Raw genomic sequence first — 16,170 nt, 5'->3', positions numbered from 1 at the left:
AGAAATCTGCAGTTGTGCTTGAGTCCTTCATTTTTGGTTTTCAAGTTCCACTTATATGAATTTTTTTATTTCTGACAGTCGATGGAACACTCTATGTGTGGGGGGATAATTCAAGCGGCCAGCTTGGCCTTGGAAAAAGTAACCCTCAAAACTCATCCTAAAATTTCTGTCCTAAGATTTGGTCAATTACAATATCTGTATGGATAGTAAAATTTTCGTTGGCCTAAATGATAGTTTGTTCTCCAAACTGCTATCATTCAGTATATGCTGACTTCTGATGTGACTTGTTGGATGTTCCAATTGTCTCCAATACTTATAAATGAGCATAGCAAAGAATGTTGTGGGATAAATGTCACTGACTTGGAGCAACATTGTTTTGTGAATTACTAGAGAAAATCTCTATGAAATAGCGTGTTCACGGTTCTGCTAAATTTTTTGAAGAATTTGTAGTTCAGAATATTGATGTTGTTGGCTTCTTGATGCAGACATCCATTTTCCGTGATCTGTAGTTCACTTCAAATACAATTTTAAGATCTACTAGCTATACTTTTCATATTTGGAGGTTTTGTCGTTTCATGAAACTGATCAGAGCCTAGTTGTTTGTAACAAATGCTTATAAATGAAATTTAGATTTATATTTTAGTTGTACATGTATATATATATGTATGTATCTTGATACATATATATTTATTTCATATTGTACATATATATATGTATATATATTCTATTTACTATGATGTAATAAGTAATACCCTCTAAGGGTATTTTCATCATTTCACAAATATTGTAATAGGAAGTGCCCATTAGGGACACATTAGTACTTTTACTTTATTCTTTTCTTTTTGCCCTTTTTTATTTTTATAAGGACTATTTGGTCAAATACCAAATAGAGTTGTTGGGTTCTTTTTTGACTAGTCAACATAGATTTGACTAGTCATTGGAACAGTCCAAGAGCTCTATTGAGACTGCCCCTTGTGTATAAATAGGGGCTTTGTCCCCCTTAATTATGTAATACTTCTCTTAAGCATTTATGTTCAATAAAGATGAATATTTTTTATGTTTTGTATTTTTCTATTTAGTTTTTTGATGTCTTATATGCACTTAGTGCTTGTGTTGTGCTTTGTGCTCTTGTGTTGTCCCTAGTGGACTTGTGGTTGAGCACATTGCATTGTGCTTTTGTATGCCCTTAGTTGGCTTGTATTTATCTTCTGCTCATTTCATTACAGTAATGCATCTTAGTGATTGTTTTTGGTATTTTTTGTCGACATTTTCTATATTTGGTGGTTTTATAACAGAAATTTTCTTTACATACTAGCATTTGCAAATTTTATGGAGGCTTTTCGGTTTTGGTCACCTAAATTGGAGACTTAATTTTGAGAATCTGAGAGGAATATCAGAGAAGATTCATCCCAATCACCAGATGCCGATTTTTTGCTCCTCTTAAAGAAGATTCACTCCAATAGCTAGATTTAGATTTATTACTGTCTTTTACTAAATTTTGTTTGACTATCTTTCAACTAAATCAACTGGAACTGCGGCAGGCATTCTGAATATGTGCATGATATTATAGAGGTTTTCTTGTGTCTTAGCTTGGCCCATCTTCCAACAATTATAATGCCAAATGCAAGTAATGGCTATCAAAAAGTGCAGCTTCTATTGGGAAGCTTCAGCTCTGCTCATGCTTCCTCATTTAATAAATGGACCAAACTCAAAGCTAAGACGGGTCTGATTAAAGGCTCATCAGCTTTTCAAAAGCTATTTCCCCGGAGCGAAAAAAGAAATAAAAAGCTATCGAAAACACTACTTTTCAAAACCTATGTCTGTTTTTAAAGCTGTGTATGTTAGCAATACTTTTCAAAACATATTTGATTATATTTAAGTATATTCAGTATCAGACGTTCATAATGCATTTTACAAAGTCTCCATGCAATGATTTAACATAAAGCATAGTGCATGTATGATGGTGCTTTCTTCACTTTCAAAAAGGAGGTCACTGTTCAGGCACTCAAGTTCGATCCGTCTGAGTTTGGGCAGCTTGAGCATTAACTGCCAGGATCAAGCTTGAAAAGCCCAGCTCAGGGCTGGATTGGCCCCTCAATACAGGTGCACAAGCATCTGGTCAGATCCTTCATGCTCTCAGCTTACACAACTTCCTTTGCGGGAGAGAAAACTTTTCGGTTTCCACCAGGGAGGGGGAGGGATGAACTTAGGGGAATCTGTTAGGCCCCTTTTATATACAGGCAGATTCTGGAAGTTCATAGCTTCAGGTTGATTGTGAATGACTGAAGCTGGGATCGTCTGCGAGTTGACTTGTGGCACCACCAATCCTAGCAAAGTACTTGTGAGGTCCATCTTATAGAGCAGGGGAAGAAAACACTTTTTGTTTCATGTGTATGGTGATCTTCCTTGACTGTTCTGTATGTGTAAAGAGGTAATGGAGGAGAAAGGGGATACTTTTTTGGTATAAAGTACAAAATGGAGGCAATGTTTTCTTGGGGCAAAAGATATCATGGGTATCGTCCTTGAGAGCTTGTTATCATTGTCATTATCATCATCATTATCAGGGTGATACATCAATCTTAGGTTACCATAATTTGCATGAACAGGCCTAACCATATCACTACTATGGGCATGTTCTGGGTTCTTACATTATATATTTATCATGTCTGTTATAGTTTAGAGCTTTTGTAATGCTGTTGACAAAAAGTTCTCTTTTCCTATATATTTCTTCCCATGATGGATTTTGCTAGATGCGAACATGCTTTGGCATTTTCTGGAAATTATTTACCTAAATATATAAAGGGAATAAATATGGGTAGCTACTGTAGGTTTGTAGCTCATATAGGTAAATCAAAGGTGCTTCATCAATTCTTGAAATTGGGGTAGTGCCTCTGTAAGCTTCATGGGTTCATTATATCACTGCCTATTACATGACAACATGTGCTCTCTCTCTCTCTCTCTCTCTCTCTCCGTGAGCAGGCCCTGGAAAGCACAAGCACTTTGCTAGTACTGAAGATGTTAACATAGGAGTTTTCTTTAAATAGATTAAACATTAAACTTACATGCATTTCAATGACATTAGGATACACGTTATTGTCAACTTCTTCCATGACCTCTGAGGCTAATTATTTCATTACTAGCATCTGATACTTTATGCTGAAATATGTGAGATATTGGTTTATATCCAACTCGTCAACTTGTGGAGCAAATATTATGATATTTTTTAAACACAAATCCTCTTTTCAATATTTGGTTTTTTCATTGAACTGGAAGGTTAGTGCAGCAATGAGATGATGACATTTCAACCTGTTTTGCTGAATGGTTGTCCCACTGTACTGATTTTTCAGAGGCAGAGAAAATAGTTACAACTCCAAGTCCGGTTGACAGTCTGAGGGGATTCCATATTGAAATGGTAGCTCTAGGATCAAAGCATTCAATGGCCACCACAGGTGAGAATGTAATGAGTTTGAGGTTTTGGCTTGTTATTTCTTACTTCTAACCTTTCTGGGGTGAATTATTAACTTATTTTTGTTTGTTAGTAGTTTTCCTCTTATGTTCCTTCCTCAAAAATCTTTAGAAAGTAGATTACTGTTTCATCCTAATATCTGGCTGTTAATTCATGTAGAAAATGGTGATGTGTTGAGCTGGGGAGTAGGGGGCTCTGGACAGCTTGGTCATGGCCATCATTCGAGCATGTTAGGTTTTCTAAGAAGTTCGAGGTTAGATGTCGATGGTACTTATGAGAATAATAGTTAAATAATATTGCATCAATTCAAAGGAAGTTGTGTGAAGAACTTATAATGCTCTGGTGGTGAAGATTTAAATTGGTAAACTAATTCTGCTCTTCCACCTGAAGATTGGTAAAGAAATATTACATGCATAGACTTTATGCAGTGGATGACCAAATTAACCTCCAAGATCTATGTTTTATATTTCCTCTTACAATTTCATGTTTATGCACCCCAATTTGACGTGTATGCTATGCTTGCATTTGTAATCTCTCATGTTTCACTTTTCAATTTTCAGAGAATAACGCAATCTCCATTATTTTGCATGCTGAACATGCTAAGAAGAATGGTCTGAATAAATTAGTAAACTAAAGAGGGGTCGTGGCATTCTTTGCACAGTCAATTAATACCTATTTTAGATTCCCTTGGGGTCTAGGAGGCACATTAAAGAAGCTTATGCACTCCCCTTAAAGTAGAATCTTGGCACATTTTCTGAATAAACATTACATATTGGTCTTGTTCTGTAATTTTTTATTTTCATTGGCAAGTATTGAATCGAGTTTAATATTTACATCTGTTAATAAAAAATTGCGCAATCAACGCAAAACATTCATCTTATCCCACATTGAAACTGGGGAATATATATACTAGAAATCAATCTTTGATGTTTTAGAAGCCTGTTCATGATGATGTAGCCCTGTTGAATAACTTGGTTTAACATGCAATGCAACTCATGAAAGTCTTAAATAGGAATTTTGCACCTAATGTCTCTTAATTCACTAAATATCTTTGTACACAAGAGAAAGACTCTCTCTCTCTCTCTATATATATATATATACATACACATCCTAGTCAAACAGCTCCTTATGGAGGGTGCTAATCATGAAGTTGTTCAGGTTTCTTAATTATTTAGAAGAAAAAGAACTTTGTTATTTTATTTTATCTAAAGGTATTTATGGTAAAGACAAACTTGATATAATTTTTGGGTTTTCCTAAACAAGGTTTTCATTCTATAGTAGAAGGTTAGAACAAAAAGAACCAAAAATGTGGGGGAGAGATTGTATGAGAGGGAGAGAGTCGGAACATCTAAATACTGAAATCCAGGTCTCCAACTGTTATTTCTTTTCTTCCTCAAAATTAGGATCATAAAAGATGAACTCTCTCTCTCTCTCTCTCGTGCATTACAACAACAACAACAACAACAACAACTGCGCCTTCATCCCAAAACAATTGGGGTCGGCTATATGAACCAACAAAGAAAATCATTCTGGGTCTTCCGCATGAATCTTTCTCCTCTAATCATTTCTATCCAATGCCATGTCCTCGGTGAGGTTCAAAGCATTCATATCCTATCCTATCATCTCCATCCAAGTCTTCTTAGGCCTACCCTGGCCTTTTTTAACTAATATATTCTCCCATTTCTCCATCCTTCTAACTGGAGCATCATTAGGCCTTCGCCGAATATGTCCAAACCATCGTAAATGATTTTCTCTCATCTTATTTTCAATGGGTGCAACGCCTACCTTCTTACGTATCTCCTCATTCTGAATCTTATCTTTTATTGTATTTTCACACATCCATCTAAGCATACGCATCTCAACTACACTCATTTTTTGAATATGATGTCTCTTGGCAGCCCAACATTCCGTACCATATAGTAAAGCGGGCCTAATAGTCGTCCTATAAAAATTTTCCTTCAACTACAATGGCATTCTACGATCGCACAACACTCCAGTTGCACTTTTCCATTTCATCCACCCAACCTTTATCCTATGATTTACATCTCCATCAATTTATCCATACTTTTGAATGATAGATCCCAAATATTTGAAACAATCATCCATTGGTATTTCTTGCTCACCAAGCTTTACTACACTCCCATCACTACTTCGTTGCTTACTAAACCAACATTCCATATATTCTGTCTTACTCTTACTCAACTTAAAACCTCTTGCTTCCAATGTCTGTCTCCATAATTCTAACTTAGCATTAACCCCAACTCTAAACTCATCAATCAAAACAATATCATCAACAAACAACATACACCATGACACATTTTCTTGAATTGATCTCGTAAGCTCATCCATCACTATAGCAAATAGGAAAGGGCTTAAAGCAGATATTTGATGTAACCCAACCATTATAGGAAAATTGGTTGTCACCCCTCCACAAGTGCGGACATTGATTACTACTCCTTCATACATATCCTTAATTATACTAATGTACTTGAGAGAAACACCTTTCTTCATCATTGTCCACCAGAGAACGTCCCTAGGTACTCTATCGTATGCTTTCTCCAAATCAATAAAAACCCTATGCAAATCTTTGTTCCTCTCTCTATTTCTCTCAACAAGTTGTCTAAGAAGATGTATAGCTTCCATAGTTGATCTTCCAGGCATAAAACCAAAATGATTATCCGATATAATGACAACCTTCCTCAACCTATACCCAATCACCCTCTCCCAAAGATTCATACCACGATAGGTTGTCCACCCTCTCGTGCATTACATTCACATAAATTTCATACTCTAAACAAAAGAAAAAATGATATTATAACAAAAAAAAAATCATATTATTTATGGAATTTCTACAAAGAAAATCAAGTTTTTACCAACTGCCGCTATTTCAATTTTAATAGACAATGTATATACTTCAGAAAAAAGGTATTATTTAGATAATCTTAGGTTAAAGTTCAAGACTTTGTCTGTCTAATGCCAAGTCTGTGCCTGTGGCATGAAAAACCAAATTGCTTTTTAATACATTCACAGGTGTGGTCCTAGATTTCAAGCTTATGCCTCACACTTTTAATGTTTGTGCTTATCCTATCCCTCGACACATCCTTTAGAAGCCCACTATGTTGTGGATACATAGCTACATTTGCAGTTTTGACATTAGTCCAAGTAGCCTGACCCGCCTTGCAAACACAAATAATCTAAACTCAGGATATGCTTGGGTTGGATATTGTGTTGGATCTGCCTTTGGATTAGAGCATCCAAGCCATATCATGACTGTAATTCACTCTTTAATCTCAACTCCATTAGCTTATCTGGTATGCTTTTGTTGGTCCGAGTTCAATAATTAGTGCCCCCACCTTATACTTCTGGTAGAACCAGCTCCTCTACCCATGAAAGCCATTTGGAACCATGGCATTTTTATGGTTTATACTGTATGGTTGGTAACTCATCACAAACTCACAACATCCAATGAGGATATTTGGTGGTTCGATTTACACCTTGTCATGCAAGTGATGAAATGCCATCACATGTGTTTTTAAATTCTTGTTTCTTTGGGGAACTTTTTTTACTTGCCTTATCTGGTTAAAGAGATTTGATATCAAAGTCTTTAAATTATGTGGAACTCATTTTTGGTTGGTGAATTGGGCTACAAGAAGTAAATGGTACTATAGTTTATTCTTAACATGATGTACCGTAGTTAACACCGACATGATTGGTTCTTTAAAGCACCAGACCATTCTCTCTCTGTCCATTCACCCATCTAAAGAATAATTTTCTCTTAGGGAAAGAAAAGATAACTGGTGATATTCTCTGATATGTTTTTGCCACATGAGGCCTCTCCTGCCTGTCCTCTCCCCTCAATATAAATTTTGTGTTTTGTAATCTTTTCAGTGGCACCTGTGGCAGCTTCACACAGACTACTTCAATAAAATTCAAAATATTTATCTTAAAAATCTTTCCATCCACTCATCTTGATTTGGAGTATGTGAGCTGATGCTGATTCTTTGAGTATATCTTTATTTCTAACTTTGCTTGAATATTCTTGGGTATAAAGATCATTTCGTGGTGGGCTACAAGCATGATATACTAGTTTCCGAGCTCACTTTGTTGACATCATTCAATGCATTGGAAACAGTATGATGCAATGAAGTATGTTATCTCCTCTACTTTTAATTTGGTGTTTGACAAAAAATCTCAGGCTGCTTATTTGTTTATGTCAAAAGCTGATCTAACACAGATCCTTAGTTGTCAAAAGTGACACTACTCTAGGCGGTCCTAGGCATAGGTGGTAGGACATTGTTTTCCCACCTAGGTGGCGCTCAGGTTGTCCCTGCTTAAGTCGTAGGGACATGGTTGCCATTTTTTTTGTATCATTCTTCCTTTCTTTATTTTTTTTTTTCTCCTGCCCCAAACACTTTCTTTTTTCTTCTTTTCTTTTTCTTTTCTTCTCCTTTTTTTCCTCCTCCTTTCACCCCTCTACCTTCTCTTTTTCTTCTTCTTCCTCTTCTTCCTTTTTCCCTTTTCTTTTTTCCTTTTCTTTTTTTTCTTTTTTCTTATTTTTTTCTTCTTCCTCCTCTCACCCTCCATTCTTCTTTTTTTCTCTTCTTTTTTTCTTTCCTTTTTCTCCTATTTTTTTTTCTTTTTTCCTTCTTTTTTATTTTTGTTCTTTACATATATGCCTGTGTTTTTCACAGATATATGTGCGTGTGTATGTGTGTTGTGCAGACATACACACACACGCACGCCCACACACACACATATATAATGTTTTATGTTCAATGGTATGCAATTTTATATAATGTTTTATGTTCAATATTATGCAATTTTATAAATTTTGTGATATTTTACACTTCATTCATAGTTACAATCATATGTTTGTTACTAAATTTAACTATTTATTGTAATATTTTTGCTTTTCTTGGTGTTTTATTTTTTTTGGTTCTGCTTGGGCCTCAACTAGTCCTTTTATGGGTCGTCCGCCTAGTCTCCGACTAGAGCTTATGACAACTAAGCACAAAACTGGAACAATGTGAAAGCAAAATATTGATGCAAGATAAATGAGGATACAAAAGAGGAGAGGCGAAATGATGAAGGATGGGGAATAAATGGTGGAAGAAGTAGGGATGTCAACGGGTCAGATGTAACCCAACATCCGACCCGATTCCAAATCTGATTTTTCGGATTCGGTAGCCAAATCTAGATCTGATTAGAACTTGGATGCAAGTTCGGTATTGAGTTTTTCATTGAAACCCATTCAAATCCGATTAAAATCTGAATCCAATAAACCCGGAACCTGATTAAGTGTAAATATCGGGTTTTAAGCTAGTTGGGTCTGAATTCGGTTTTAACTTTTTCCATCTGACTCCAAATCTGAATCCAAATCTAATTATGTCGGATCCGATTTGGTTTCAGTATTGACCATCCAAATCTGACCCATTGACATCCCTAGGAAGAAGTTTTTTTTTTTTTACCATAGAGGCCTTATGAGTGGTTTAGCCGAGCTTTTTGATGTATCATTTGTTCATTCTGTCAAGTCTTAATGTATATAGAACTGGAGAATAGATCTAGTAGGCAAGAGGAAGAGAGTGATGACCACCAACTCTGATGGTGGATAATCTAATGACTACAATCTATAACAATTTTGAATTCTTGGCTAACTTTACTGTTCATAAACGTGAAACACATAAATAACCATTGGAGAAAATCAATAATACTATTATAGAGAAGCATGTATCACATACCAGGGTTTGAGAGAACAATGAGCGGTTCATCAATGTAAGCATTGCGGTTAGTGCACAGTGGAAGCCTAGCAGGTTCATTAATATAACAGTTGTTGGTAATGTAATATGCAAACGGAATGCCTACCCAGATGTGCTTCTTTCATTTTATGCTGAATTGCATCCTTTTTCACAGACCAAGCCTAAATTACAAAACTAGTGTTCTATTTCTCAATGTTGGAATCATGGATGATTTTTGTATTGGTGATCAAGAATGACTAATAGTGAGGCAGTTTGCAGAGCTATAGAATATAAGGTGCAAAACACAAAGAATGTTATAAAGGTAACCATTTGAAGTATATTAATGAAGAATGGAATAAAGTGATGTGACCAGACATTTGGCCATATGTGCAGAAAAACTGCACTTAAAATATAGAAATTTTGAATGGTACAAGGGTGCCCTAGTATTTGTTTTGATGTGTCATTACCACTCTGGAAGCATACCTGGTATTTTTATTTGTCAACCACAAGCAGATGTGGTACTTGATCCATATCTGTTAGTTAGATAGTTGTTTCTTTTTCTGTCTTTTTGTTACACGTCATGTGTTACTGAGCCGATCTGTTTCATGCAGTGAGTATACACCCAGGCTTATCAAAACTCTTGAAGGAGTGAAGGTGCCCATTTATTTGTTCTTTTGTTCTTTGTTGGAGTATAATTATGGTTGGACATAGTTAATGCTTTAGGATGGTTCATTGTTTGTTTGTTTTTCTAGGTCAAAACAATTGCTGCTGGACTGTTGCATTCTGCCTGTATAGATGGTAAACAGCAATGCTTATTTTTATTCTGTTCCTTTTGTCATGATATTAAATGCGGATTGTTATCCTTTTTTTCTCATATTTATACTTTTTTAATGTTCTTGCAGAAAATGGCTCTGTTTTCATGTTTGGTCAAAGAACAACAGATAAACTGGTAGCTCTAATGATTGCATGATTTCATCATTCAAATTCTTTTTGTACAGAAAAATTCAAAATAAATGCTAACAGATGTTTTGTTGCATTTCTGCATCTTAAATAAGGGTTTTGGAGAAGCAAACACTGTATCATCACCATCTCTTATCAGCGAACTTCCATTTGCTGAACAAGTTTCTTGTGGTGCATATCACACGTGTGTTATAACAAGTACTTCCTGAAACTTTTGATGTTTCCTTTTTTTCTTCAAGGTTATGTGAATCTACAGTTGGTTGCTCAATTGGCCTGACTATCAAACTTTCACCCTTATTTGGATCTCAAGACACTTATTAAATTATTGTGAGACTAGATTCTTAATATCCTCTGGGTCAGGGACATTTAATCATGCAGCATTGTGAGTATTGTAGTAGTCAAACAATTGACAATGTCGATCTGCTTGCTATCAATTTTGAGTTTCTCCGTAAAACAATCATGAGAGTGATTGGTTTCTTAATGAGAATTCATGCTTTACCTGTGATAGAATTCAGTATAAAATATGAGTTAGTTCTGGGGTCATTACAAAAATGTGAGCGTATTGAAATGAGATGATGATCTTCCAAACACGAGCTGAGATTCAAAATGATGTCTTAACAAGACATTTAAGCATAACCCTTAAGAAGGGTATAAAGGGAACAAAAAGAAAAAAAATATTCTTTTATTGAACAAAGAGAAGGCAATGCTTAAGAAGCATTTTACAATACATTACAAGAGGGGCTGAACCCCTATATATACACAGTATGAGAGGGAGAGAATGATAGACTCAATAGAGTCGTTGGACTCACTCCAACGGCTCTAAATAGAGCTGTTGGACTAGAGTCCAACGACTTTATTGCTAGTCAAGTCTTAACTAAGACTTGACTAGTTATGTCATTCTAGTTCAAATTGAACTAGATGACAAAAAACAAAACAAAAAAAACAGAAAAATAAAAATACAGAAAAAGAAAAGAAAAAATATTATTTATATATATAATAATATAATATTATTATATATATATATGTTTACAAATTTATATTTTAACACTCTCCCTCAAACTTACGCTATAATGAGCGAAAGTTTGCCTAATAGAAAGTGAAATCGGGGAGCAGCGAGAGGCTTTGTAAAGAAGTCTGCTAACTGATATTCTGAAGTAACATATGACAGATCAATTGTCCCATGTATATATTCCTCTCTGACGTAGTGACAATCCATTTCGATGTGTTTGGTGCGCTCGTGGAATATTATGTTACTTGCAATGTAGATCGCACTTTTATTGTCACAATACATCCGTGAGGCTTTTGTTGCTTTAGCTCCCATGTCAGCAAGCTGTCGTCGGAGCCAAACTACTTCCATGGTCGTGGTTGCCATGACTCTGTATTCAACTTCGATGGATGATAGAGATACTTTCTGCTGCTTTTTGCACCTCCATGAGATTAATGATTCACCTAAAAAAACACAAAAACCAGTGGTTGAGTGTATGTTATTGGGATCACCTCCCTAATCGACATCAATATATGCAAGTAAATCAAGAGAGGAGGAAGAAGACAAGAAAAGTCTGGATGTATCTGATAATACGCATGACTGCTCTCATATGAACAGAAGTAGGAGCATGTTGAAACTGGCTTGCTGTGTGAACAACATGTGCTATATCTGGTCTAGTAATAGATAGATAGGAAAGTGCCCCGACAAGCTGTTTGTAAGGAGTAGGATCAGCAAAAAGTTCTCCATCATCAATCTTCATTTTAACATTAACAACTTCTGGAGTGTCATCATCGGTAATACCAGACCTGGAAACAATGTCAAAAGCAAATTTAGTCTGAGATAATAAATATCCTTTCGGAGAATAAGCAATTTCAATGCCTAAAAAATATCTCAATAAGCCTAAATCAGTCATTTCAAAATGAGATTTAAGAAGTGTTTTGATCGTTTCAACTCTCTGTTTATCGCTTCCAGTGATGATCATATTATCCACATAAAGAAGAATCACAATGTTTCCTGCATCAGAATTCTTAACAAACAAAACAGTGTCAGTTAAACAGAATTGAAAACCAATATCAATCATAACACAACTAAACCTATCATACCAAGCTTTTGATACTTGTTTAAGTCCATAAAGAGTTTTTTCTAAGCGAAGGGCTTTACCCTTAAAAATACTTAGACCAGGAGGGGGTTCTATGTATACTTTTTCAACTAGCTTTCCATTTAAGAAAACATTTTTGACATTCATTTGAAAAATATACCATTTCTTGATAGAGGCTAAGGCAATTAAGGTTCTGACAGTTGTCATACGAGCCACATGAGCAAAGGTGTCTTCATAATCAATGTCATATTCTTGGGCATAACTTTTGGCTACTAATCGGGCTTTATATCTTTCAAGAGTGCCATCACTCTTGGTTTTAATTTTATAAACCCATCGACATCCTATAGTTTTCTTCTATAAAGAAAGATCTTGAATAGTCCATATAGAAGCCTTTTCTAGTGCATCTAATCCAGCTTTCATGGCTTCTATCCATTTGACATCATTTTTTGCTTGGAGATATGTAAATGATTCTTCATATGAGTAAATTAATGCAATGACTGCCCTATATGTAGGTGAGAAGGACTCGTATGACACAAACTTTCCTGGAGGCCTCGAGGCTCTGGATGATCGTCTAGTTGGAATGTCAGAATATTTTTGAAGTGCACATGGAGGATTAAACCCTTGTCTCCTGGAATATTGGATATTAGTGTCTCTATGAACTTCTTCATTGTCAACATTATGATCAAGATCAATAATTCCTTGATCTTTATCAAAGTTATAATCAATATCATATTCATCAGATTTTGATGTCAGATCTAATAAAAAAGAGTACTCGGTGTCATCCTTTGGTTTTTCAAAATCAAAGAAACTCTCTTTTTCGAGAAAGGAAACATTTCTAGACACATATAATCTATTATTTTTTAGGTCAAACACCTATAACCTTTTTGATTTTCAACATATCCTAGAAAAGCACAGAGAATCACACGAGGGGAAAGTTTATCATTTTTGTCGGTAAATATGAAACATTTGCACCCAAATATTCTCGGTCTAGAGTAGTCTGGAGAAACGTTCATAAGTTTTTCAATGGAAGTGATATTTTGTAAAGAAGAGGATGGCATCCTATTAATCAGATAGGTAGCAGTTAAGGCAGTTTCTGCCCAAAAGTCTTTCGGGACTTGAAGTCCTAGTGGTTTCCATAATATGGCGATGTTTATGTTCTTCCAGCCCATTTTATTGAGGTGTACAAGGACAAGATCTTTGATGTGTGATGCCATGTGACCTAGGATAATTTTTAAAATCTGTGGATAAAAACTCTCCTCCTGAATCTGTGCGAAAAATGGTAATATCATTTTGAAACTTGTTTTTAACCATTTTATGAAATGTTTGAAAGTATGAAAATACTTCAGACTTATGTTTAAGAAAGTAAATCCAGGTATGTCGAGAGAAATCATCAACAAAAATAACATAGTAAGCAAATCCTCTTTTAGAAATTACTGGTGTAGGACCCCAAACATCCGAGTGTACTAATTCAAGTGGTCTTGAAGAAAAAAATGTTCTGTTCTGAAATGGTAATCTTTTCATTTTGCCAAGAATACAATCTTTACATTCAAATGATTCAGAGTTACAAAAATTTTCTAGATTTGTAAAAATTTGGATTTTTGCTATATGTGGATGACCAAGTCTCTTATGTCACACTTTCAACTCATTTTTCTGAATATTATAGCAAAAAACATTCTTCGACATTTCCAAAAAATCCATGTAATAGAGTCCTTCTCTATGGCCTTCCCCAATCAGCTTGCCTGACTGACGATCGTGTATCCAACAACCATGAGAAGAAAATGAAATATTACACTCATAGTTAGAAATTTGAGATACAGATAAAAGATTTAAATTCAATTTGGAAACATATCTAATTTCTGAAATAGAAAATTTCTTTGTTTTATAGATTTTTTCAAAATTTCCTATTCCTTCTATTTTAAGAGAAGTCCCATCGGCTGTAAAGACCTTTGACACACTTTTGATGAGAGGCTGAAGAATCTCCATTAGTTGGGCCATGAAAACTGGTGCATCTCGATCTTTGGGCTCCGATCCAGCAATTACAACTCTTTTCTCTCTCAACTCCTTAAGTTTGGGACATTGTGGCCTGTAGTGTTCCGGTTCATGACAATGATGACAAATAACTTTCTTCTTGTCATAGTCACCATTTTGACGATTGAAGTGAGGAGGTCTATAAGATCGAACATGATTCCCTGGTCTAGACACAGCTAGAACAAAATCACCTTCAGTTTTAGAAGAACCTTTCCAGAGACAATTTTCTTCCATTGTTAATTCTTCAATAGTTTCAACAATAAAAGGAATTTTTTTCCGGTGAAGGAGGGCCGATTTAGTGGTTTCAAATTCTGTTCTCAAACCAGTTATAAACTGGTAAAAATGTTCAGCATCGAGTTGTTTCTGACGAAGCTCGATATCTTCGGCACAATGCCACTGAGGTTCTAAGAGGGAAAGTTCTTCCCAAAGTTCGGACAAACCATTGTAATATTTCTCCTTGGGTCATCATTCAAACCTTTTCTTGGAGATTGCACACGTGTGCAATATCTTTAAGGGAATACATATTCTTAAGGTATTCTCATGCCTTATCGGCATGATCAAACTTGGCAAGACTTGAGCATTTTTTAATGTCAACGCTATTGATAAGCCATGACATTATCTTCGCATGAGATATTTTTCACTCTTTCCATTTTTTCTCGTAAGAGGCTAGAGCTTTGATTTTCTCTTCTTCCGATAGAAGAACCTCTTTATCTCCCTTCTTTTTAATAAGTGATAGCTTCGGTTTCGAATCAGAACCATCAATAATCTCCCATAGGCCTTTTTCCCATATATGGTGCTTCATGATTGAAGCCTATGTTACATAGTTTGTATCGCTCAATTTCCTAGGTATGATGGTGACTTTATCATTGTCATCCATCGATTACAAGGAGAGAGAAAGAATAGGGATAGAAGAGACAAGAAGAGAAGTGAGAAAAAGAAAGAGATACAATACAACAAGACGTGGAATCTTTCCCAACGAAGTGATAAAACACTTCTTCTTCAAGTGATGAACACTTTTGCAAGTGGGCACGGAAACCGAGGCAGCTTTTCTTCAAGGACTAATACTTCCGCGGCTCTGATACCATGAAATGAGATGATGATCTTCCAAACACGAGCTGAGATTCGAAATGATGTCTTAACAAGACATTTAAGCATAACCCTTAAGAAGGGTATAAAGGGAACAAAAAGAAAAAAAATATTCTTTTATTGAACAAAGAGAAGGCAATGCTTAAGAAGCATTTTACAATACATTACAAGAGGGGCTGAACCCCTATATATACACAGTATGAGAGAGGGAGAGAATGAGAGACTCAATAGAGTCGTTGGACTCAGTCCAACGGCTCTAAATAGAGCTGTTGGACTAGAGTCCAACGACTCTATTGCTAGTCAAGTCTTAACTAAGACTTGACTAGTTATGTCATTCTAGTTCAAATTGAACTAGATGACAAAAAACAAAAAAATAAACAGAAAAATAAAAATACAGAAAAAGAAAAGAAAAAATATTATATATATAATAATAATATAATAATATTATTATATATATGTTTACAAATTTATATTTTAACACGTATTACTTCCAAAAAGGTATGTAGGACATAAGCGTTCCCACTAAAATAAATCATGGTTAGTAGGAACTGCATTTCTGTTTCTGAAAATATGTCAGTTCAGAGTTCAGATGCCATTAGCATAACTGGTGTATAAGTGGTTTTCCCTGTAAATTGAAAAATTGATTCTGGCCTAACTCTCCTTTGTATCTGCATTTCTGGCTTGTGGCTCTTTATCAAACTTCTTTCTCTTTCCTTCCATAAATTTTGTACACCTTCGCTAATATAAATAACAGTTACTGATAATTGCAATTTGTTTCTGAAAATAATGTTTGTTTGATATGCCATTGCCA

General features: G+C 35.3%; 1 protein-coding gene across 10 annotated transcripts in view; it reads left to right on the top strand.

Moving 5' to 3' along the window:
• The window catches only part of RUG1 (Regulator of chromosome condensation (RCC1) family protein), a 59,412-nt gene that overhangs the window by 11,366 nt on the left and 31,876 nt on the right, over positions 1–16,170 (top strand). For 9 of the 10 annotated variants that reach the window (XM_090003654.1, XM_090003649.1, XM_090003650.1 and 6 more), the window contains exons 4-10: positions 79–138; positions 3,348–3,449; positions 3,626–3,719; positions 9,813–9,855; positions 9,954–9,999; positions 10,104–10,150; positions 10,257–10,359. In XM_090003654.1, coding sequence (XP_089859780.1) covers positions 79–138; positions 3,348–3,449; positions 3,626–3,719; positions 9,813–9,855; positions 9,954–9,999; positions 10,104–10,150; positions 10,257–10,359 — 495 coding nt within the window. The remainder of the gene's footprint in view (positions 1–78; positions 139–3,347; positions 3,450–3,625; positions 3,720–9,812; positions 9,856–9,953; positions 10,000–10,103; positions 10,151–10,256; positions 10,360–16,170) is intronic. The other variant, XM_090003647.1, reaches the window with a different exon arrangement.

Source organism: Nuphar pumila, chromosome 4 (genome assembly GCF_984573655.1).
Source record: "Nuphar pumila chromosome 4, dmNupPumi1.hap1.1, whole genome shotgun sequence".
NCBI classification, from domain to species: Eukaryota; Viridiplantae; Streptophyta; class Magnoliopsida; order Nymphaeales; family Nymphaeaceae; genus Nuphar; species Nuphar pumila.
The sequence above is the reverse complement of the archived record's forward strand: the minus strand, read 5'-3'. Positions and strand labels throughout refer to the sequence as shown.